Here is a 7,958-nt window from a genome sequence, read left to right as displayed (position 1 = left end):
GCATCACTAAAATAAACAGTGTAGTACATCTTTAACCACTAGTAAGTAATGACTAAGGTTCCAAAATTACATGCTTACACGCTGTTTGATTTTTTTAATGATAAAAAGTAAGCTGTATTACACCTGTTTTAGCATAACTGTATACAAAAATATGATGGGTATTAATGGTGTCAAAACAGTACTTATTTGATGACATCACCCACCAGTTTTGTAATGACGAAAGACTACAGTGTATTTGAAAAGCTCTTAAAGGGGAACACCATCTAAAGGAAGACTTCCAATATGTTATTTCCATGGCCTAGGTAGGTTCAATCAATATTTGTGAACATGAGCTAATCTCTCTCTCAAAGCCAGAAACCAGAGAAGTAAATCTCAAACTGGTGATGTCGTCAAGTGATGTCCAAGCTGCTCCAGAGACAATGAATGGGAGCCTGGTTTTAGTGTGTTTGTTTTCTTTATAAATAAATAAATTCCATCTATATCTATATAGACAATAGATGGATGGATGGACAGATATAGATAGATAGATAGATAGATAGATAGGTAGATAGATGGACAGATGGATAGATAGATAGATAGATAGATAGATAGATAGATAGATAGATGGACAGATGGATAGATAGATAGATAGATAGATGATAGACAGATGGACAGATGGACAGATGGATGGACAGATATAGATAGATAGATAGATAGATAGATAGATAGATAGATAGATAGATAGATAGATGGATGGATGGACAGATGGATGGATAGATAGATAGATGGACAGATGGATGGACAGATATAGATAGATAGATAGATAGATAGATAGATGGATAGATGGATGGACAGATGGATGATAGATAGATAGATAGATGGACAGATGGATGGACAGATATAGATAGATAGATAGATAGATAGATAGATAGATAGATAGATAGATAGATAGATGGACAGATGGATGGATGGATAGATAGATAGATAGATAGATGATAGATAGATAGATAGATGGACAGATGGATAGATAGATAGATAGATAGATGATAGACAGATGGACAGATGGACAGATGGATGGACAGATATAGATAGATAGATAGATAGATAGATAGATAGATAGATGGAGAGATGGATGGATAGATAGATAGATAGATGGACAGATGGATGGACAGATATAGATAGATAGATAGATAGATAGATAGATAGATAGATAGATAGATAGATAGATAGCTGGATGGACAGATGGATGGATAGATAGATAGATAGATAGATAGATAGATGGACAGATAGATAGATAGATAGATAGATAGATAGATAGATAGATAGATAGATAGATGGACAGATGGATAGATAGATAGATAGATAGATAGATAGATAGATAGATGGACAGATGGATGGACAGATATAGATAGATAGATAGATAGATAGATAGATAGATAGATAGATGGACAGATGGACAGATGGATGGACAGATGGATAGATAGATAGATAGATGGACAGATGGACAGATGGATGGACAGATATAGATAGATAGATAGATAGATAGATAGATAGATAGATAGATGGACAGATGGATGGACAGATGGATGGACAGATGGACCGATGGATGGACAGATATAGACAGATAGATAGATAGATAGATAGACAGATAGATGGATGGACAGATGGACAGATGTATTCATCTTGAAAATGGGCATAGTTCCCCTTTCATCACAGATACAGTCAAACTACATTCTCATAAGCCTGAGCCTACCCAAATCACATCTCCTGTTTTTATAATACTTAAAACATTGACTAACCTTTCCCCCATCACCCTGATGCCAAACCAGTGCTGTGCTTCATTTTGCCTTGTGGCAAAGAGATACATCAGGATGTCGGAAACTATTAAGAAATGCTTCTCTTCATTTTCTGAGGAAGATCAACATGCTTTCATAAAGTCTTCCAAAGAACACATTTGCTTCCTTGGAATGAATCTCTGTGTGGGAGGGAGGAAGCCAGTGGGATTGAACACAGCTCGTACTGTATCATCTAGTTTCTGGCTCCCAATTTAACAATTAGTTTATCTGCATAATATTGCCATTACCTACATGTGCTTATTCTGATCCTCCATGACTGAAAAGTCATTGTGAACAAGCTCTACGATACGTGTGTAGCTCATTCCTGGGAATACCTCTGGAGGAGGTGGTTACTCAGAAAGCATACATTCAGACTTACTGGGAATTTTGAAAAAAAAAGGCAATACTGAAAGGACATGCAGTGGGAGCAACAGAGAGACTTCAGTGTATTTAGTGTCATCTGTCTGATCATCAATTAAGAATCACCAAGCAAATACAATAAGGATTGTAACAGGCCTGCTGAATTTAAGAGTCTTGTTTTGAGGTCTTTTTTTGGCAAATAATCAAATAATAGAAACAGTTAGTTGTAATTTATTTCCTTGTTAACAGTTTTCCAAAAGGAACACACAAAGTAAAGAATAAATAACATCAAAGCATTAAATTTAAAGGATAAACATAAGAAAGACAAAAAAATGTGGACCGAAAAGGTGTAGGCTGAAGCTTAAGCTTACTACACCTTCTCTTTTTACTTAGCATATTCTCCTAAGCAACTCATTTACTACAAGGTTTAGTGACACTTAATTTTAGATGGCAAAATCAAGTCTAGGGCTGCAACTACTATTTTTCTTGATTATGATTTCTTGAGATTATTTTCTTGATTAGTAGATTAACCCAAACTGATGTCTTAAAACAACTTGTTTTGTCTGACCAACAGTCTAAAGCCCCAAAAGGATCATTTTCATACTACCATATAAGACTTTAAAGCAGCAAATCCTCACAACCGAGGTGCTGAAACATGGGAAGTATTTGCTTGAAAATTATGACGGGATTATCACAGTAGCTGAAAATGAATTTCCTGTTGATGGAGTAATCAGGTAACTGACTATTCAGTTCCCGCTCTACATCAGTCCCTGAGAAATATTAGCCTACAGGACTGATCTGACTTTGTGGAGGATAGACATTAAGAGTAAATGAGGAGAACTTAACTCTGTTAAATCCATATATTTATGATGTTGACAGCATGATGCCTGACTCATGATTGCAGATATCAATTAAGAATGGATATAAATATGAGTGGCTTTATTACTGAGTCCACTGTGAATCTCCTTTTGATCCTTATAACAGATAAAAATCAGGTCATAGAGGTTTTTGTGTCCTTCTACCATCATAGTTTACATTATTCTTAGTCCAGGACATCTCCAAGAAGACTTGGAGTGAAACTTCCTCACCATCATACAGACAGTAGGCATGTGTACCTGCACAAGAACTGTCTGTGGTTTCTCATCAGTACTGAGTGGGCGTAGGAGGGACGCAGTACCTTGTTCTGGAGCGCAGAAATCCCCCACGGCACAAGGTAACTTGTGACTCTCCGGGTATATTCAGCGCTCCACGTCTTCTAGCGTTCAGCGTGGGCAGCAGCTTTACAACCAGCGCTTGTGTCAGGCCATTTCTTGTAAATGCCCGCAGTTAGGAGAAAAAACACTTCCGGAATGGGCCGGCCTTCAGAAGCTTAAGCGCGCTGATTGGTCAGAGCGCGGCTGCGTTGTCAAATCATCTCCCAGCTATTTCATTCATAACACGGAGCACAATAAACTCGATAGGCATGTGTCGGGGAGTGCTCATTTGATTACATCTGTCATCCGTCAACATCTCAGGATATCACACACAGGGTCAAGAGCTCAACCGCGTATCAAAGTGTAAGTGCTTTTACTTTTGATTTCTAATCTAAAGGTGAAGGCTGGAGAATTAAAGGTGTAAGTGTTACCTTAATTAAAAATAAATTACAGCATAATAATACCTCAGACAAAACTAAATAGTAGCCTAACATTTTATATGCTATCATGACTTATATCCTGCTCATTTAGGTTCAAGGCAGCAATCCAAAAGCAACTTTTCTCCATCAAGATGTCAAACACGGGAGGTCGCAGACTGAAGCAGTGGCTGATGGAGCAGATCCAGAGCGGCCAATACTCCGGACTGCAGTGGGAGGATGAAAGTCGCACTATGTTCCGAATTCCATGGAAACACGCAGGGAAACAGGATTACAACCAAGAAATAGATGCATCCATTTTTAAGGTTTGATTGCTCTCTCGTCTATTCACATGGATAGATAACTGTAGATGGAGTTTTGGTTTTACGCAGCGCTGCGCGTAAAACCAAAACTTGATTAACTTGATGGACCTGTGTAGCGCGCGTTCATTTATGGCCGAAAGGAAATTATTAATTAGACCTTGAAATCCCATTGTGATCATTTTTTTATAGCATATGAAAGTTAACTTGACTTAACTTGAACAAACTTATATTTATTTTTTAAATAGTAATAAAGCTTTACCCTGGTAAAGCACCAGTATTATTTTTTTTACACTAAAATTGTAAATGTTAAATTGCCATAAATAGCCAGTTGTCATTACTACAAATTAGATTTTGTTTCTTTCTTTGTTTCTTTCTTACTCAGAGTTGAGCAATAAGGGATCACTTTTATGATTCTTCTTGAAATTTAACCCAATATAATATCATCTTTAAAATGTGTTCCTTCCCTGCACAGGCCTGGGCTGTGTTTAAAGGCAAGTTTAAGGAGGGGGACAAGGCTGAGCCTGCAACATGGAAGACCAGACTCCGCTGTGCCCTGAATAAAAGCCCTGACTTTGAGGAGGTGACGGAAAGGTCGCAGCTGGACATCTCTGAGCCCTATAAAGTCTACCGCATTGTGCCTGAGGAGGAGCAGAAGCGTAAGTTTGTGATCAGTTGATGGCCTTTAACAGATATCATTAGAACTTCAATTGCAGTGCATGTTGCAGGATATAATTCCTGGATTCCTCTTGCAATAGTTAAAATCAAGAAAAGAAGTCCTATGTTTTCAGAGACATAATGTTTTGTTCTTTTACCTACAGATGGCAAAAGCTCAGTGATGGCCATGGCGGCTACCACCAGCACTGGTGATATCACTGACATGGACTGCAGCCCTGCAGAGATAGAGGAGTTTATAAAAGAGGTGAGACTACTTCTCACTTTAAACACATATTGTTACTCACCTCTCTTTCTCCCCCCGTCACATATGTACACATTTCACTTTGCCTTGGTTGCCACGCAGCTTTTGTGTCACCTTTTTTTCTAATTACCACACTTTGCCGTCTCCACCAACACTTGTTGCACCGAGCTTGCTTACACTCCCACTTGGTCTGCATGACTGCAAAGTGTATAAAGGTGCTTTGTTGACAACAGTTCATTTCACTGCTGTCTTTTTGCAGGAGGAAGGCCGTAGTATCCAGGCCAGTCCAGAGTATTGGTCCCAGGGCAGCATCAATGGTAAGACAACCTTTTTGACTCAGTTAACAATACAATACACACTCCTCTGACTAAATGAAGCTGTTCACACTTCAGTGAGTGTTGTGGCTACAAGTCTATCCAGGCAGTTTTAAGTAAGACTGTTTCGTCTTTGAGACATACAAGCTTAATGTCTTGAAAACAACCACAGTGGAAAACTCAGTGACTTGTCCCTGTGATTGTGGGTGCTAAATAGAGGTTATTTGCCTGTCTGTTGAATTCAGCAATGGAGGAATTGACTAACATCCTGTTGAACTTTGCTGACTAAGAGGATTATTTCTTTTTGAGATCGTGCTAGAGAAACGGTATTTCTGATGATGCAGCAAAATAATGACATGACAGTGTGGTCGTGTCCACTGTGGTAATAAGGGCTTTAACTCATCTCCTCTTCCTGTATTTCACAGCTTTCCCTCTGCATCAGGACCCTTTGCCGTCAGGCGGTCTCAGCTCAGGTATTAATGTTAACCATGAAAGCATAATAATAACATCAGATCATTAGTTAAGCATTAACAGTAACAATTGTTCTATTCTGTCATTATTTTTGTGACATTTACACTTATTATGTTTCTCTTGCTAAGCTCAGTAAATGTTCTCTTCTCCAGCTTTCTCCCAAATGCTGATCAGTTTCTACTATGGAGGAAAGCTGATGCACACCACAGCGATTACTCATCCTGAAGGCTGCCGGATCTCTCCACAGCAGCACCTGGGTCGTGGCACCATGTACAGTTCAGACAGCATGCAGAGTGTTCATTTCCCTCCCCCCGAGCTCATCGAGTATGACCGCCAGCGCCATGTCACACGCAAGCTCCTGGGCCACCTGGAGAGAGGCGTGCTGGTCCGTGCCAACCAAGAGGGCATCTTCATCAAGAGGCTGTGCCAGAGCCGTGTCTTCTGGAGCGGGCTGGGAGAAGTGGGCTCACCATTCAGCCCCATGCCTTGTAAACTTGAGAGGGATGCTGTTGTCAAGATTTTTGACACAGGGAAGTTTCTTCAAGGTGAGCCTCGATGTTCAATGCAAAACATATGCATAAGCAACATCATAATGGAGGATTGATAACTTGAAAAGATTGTCTTAACAACTGTTCATGTACTTTGCATGTTCCAGCTCTACAGATGTACCAGGAGGGTCAGTTTCCTGCTCCTGATCCGACAGTGACTCTGTGTTTCGGAGAGGAGCTCAGTGATCTCAGCAATGCCAAAAGCAAACTGATCATTGTGCAGGTAAGACCAGTCAAGTCATAATGTTTGTCTCAAACAGATGACAAATGCTGTACGTTGACACTAAAAACACCTCTGTCTGTCTCCTCTCCCAATGACAGATCACTGTGGTGAACTGCCAGCACCTGCTGGAGGCAGTGAACATGCGCCGCTCCCAGCCCTACTGCAACAACCCAAACCTGGAGATGTCTGATAATGTGGCCAGTGACCAGATGGCCCGCATCTACCAGGACTTGTGCAGCTACAGCGGCCCCCAGAGGCCAGCCTGCTACAGGGACAACATGCCCATCACTGCCTGATCTGTGAGCAGCAACACACCTGCCAGGAGCTCTCCAGCGTGTATCAGACTGAGTGTACAACATATTAGGGACATTCCTTATTTTACTGACATACACTGACAAGATGAATTCAGACAAAGCACAGTATTGTAATCAGTTTTAACTTCATACTTTTTACGCTTATACCAATCACAGTAAGGACATGAAAATCTCATACAATAACATTTTAAAGCTGCAGCTCCAACCCGTTCTCAATTTTAGGATGTCCCTGGTATTTGTATGTCAGTAATGTTTGTATTTTTTACAAGTGCAGTGCTAACAAAAACTCTGTGTTTAACTTCTGCTTTTTTATTGCATGGGAGTATCATCATCCAACTCAAGAGACAAAAGTAGCATGTTATAATATATGTTACACACAGCTTGTGTGTTGTAAATCCTTAAGAACAGATTCACTGTGGTGACTTCCATCACAGAACTTTCTCATATATATCTGTAAAGACTAGACTCAAAGCCTCGGGGCAGTGTGACAGCAGTTAGATATATGCAATGTAGTTCTCAAAGCTGAATTTTATGTGTTTGTTTTTGAATTTGAGTTGCTTTCTCATAGATAACTGTTTGGATAAACAGACAAAATTAATTTTTTATCTATTTTTTACAGTAAATGAAAAATGTTTTCATGAGTTGATAAAAAAAAAAGTGTGGAATTGTAGGTGCAATGTGGCATTATATTACAGATAGGTTTTACTATCAGACTGATTTTTTATAAACTGCATTTCTAGTAAACTAGTTTGTACTGAAACACATGTGTTTGTCTTTATATCATCATATTGTTGTTTTATGTCATTCTGATTGTTGCATTATTACAAAAGTGAGCAATACAAAATTGCATAGTTACTGCTAAACAGGGATGATGGCTGGTTTAGACTCACCGGTGAGCTCAGACTTCTAAATGTTGGATGGATCATAGGACCATATTTTAGCTTATTGACCACAAGTTACATTGCTTAAATTGTTTTTTGACTATCCAAGCAGCCATTTAAACCATTTAAATCATCTGTAGTATTAAAATCAGTATGGAACTATGAACTTGTGCTCTGCACTGATA

The 7,958-nt window shown here is 39.3% G+C and overlaps 1 protein-coding gene across 1 annotated transcript; it reads left to right on the top strand.

Annotated features, from left to right (window-relative positions):
* Nucleotides 1-3,573: 3,573 nt before the first annotated feature.
* irf8 (interferon regulatory factor 8) lies at nt 3,574-7,652 on the top strand. The gene is made up of 9 exons (XM_033625420.2): nt 3,574-3,730; nt 3,899-4,109; nt 4,579-4,762; nt 4,925-5,025; nt 5,282-5,339; nt 5,762-5,809; nt 5,960-6,352; nt 6,463-6,578; nt 6,677-7,652. Exons 2-9 carry the CDS (start codon nt 3,939-3,941, stop codon nt 6,872-6,874), a joined length of 1,269 nt encoding a protein of 422 aa, XP_033481311.1. The 5' UTR covers nt 3,574-3,730; nt 3,899-3,938; the 3' UTR covers nt 6,875-7,652.
* Nucleotides 7,653-7,958: the final 306 nt, after the last annotated feature.

The sequence above is a fragment of the Epinephelus lanceolatus genome, chromosome 2 (assembly GCF_041903045.1).
Source record: "Epinephelus lanceolatus isolate andai-2023 chromosome 2, ASM4190304v1, whole genome shotgun sequence".
In the NCBI taxonomy this organism is placed as follows: domain Eukaryota; kingdom Metazoa; phylum Chordata; class Actinopteri; order Perciformes; family Serranidae; genus Epinephelus; species Epinephelus lanceolatus.
The sequence above is the reverse complement of the archived record's forward strand: the minus strand, read 5'-3'. Positions and strand labels throughout refer to the sequence as shown.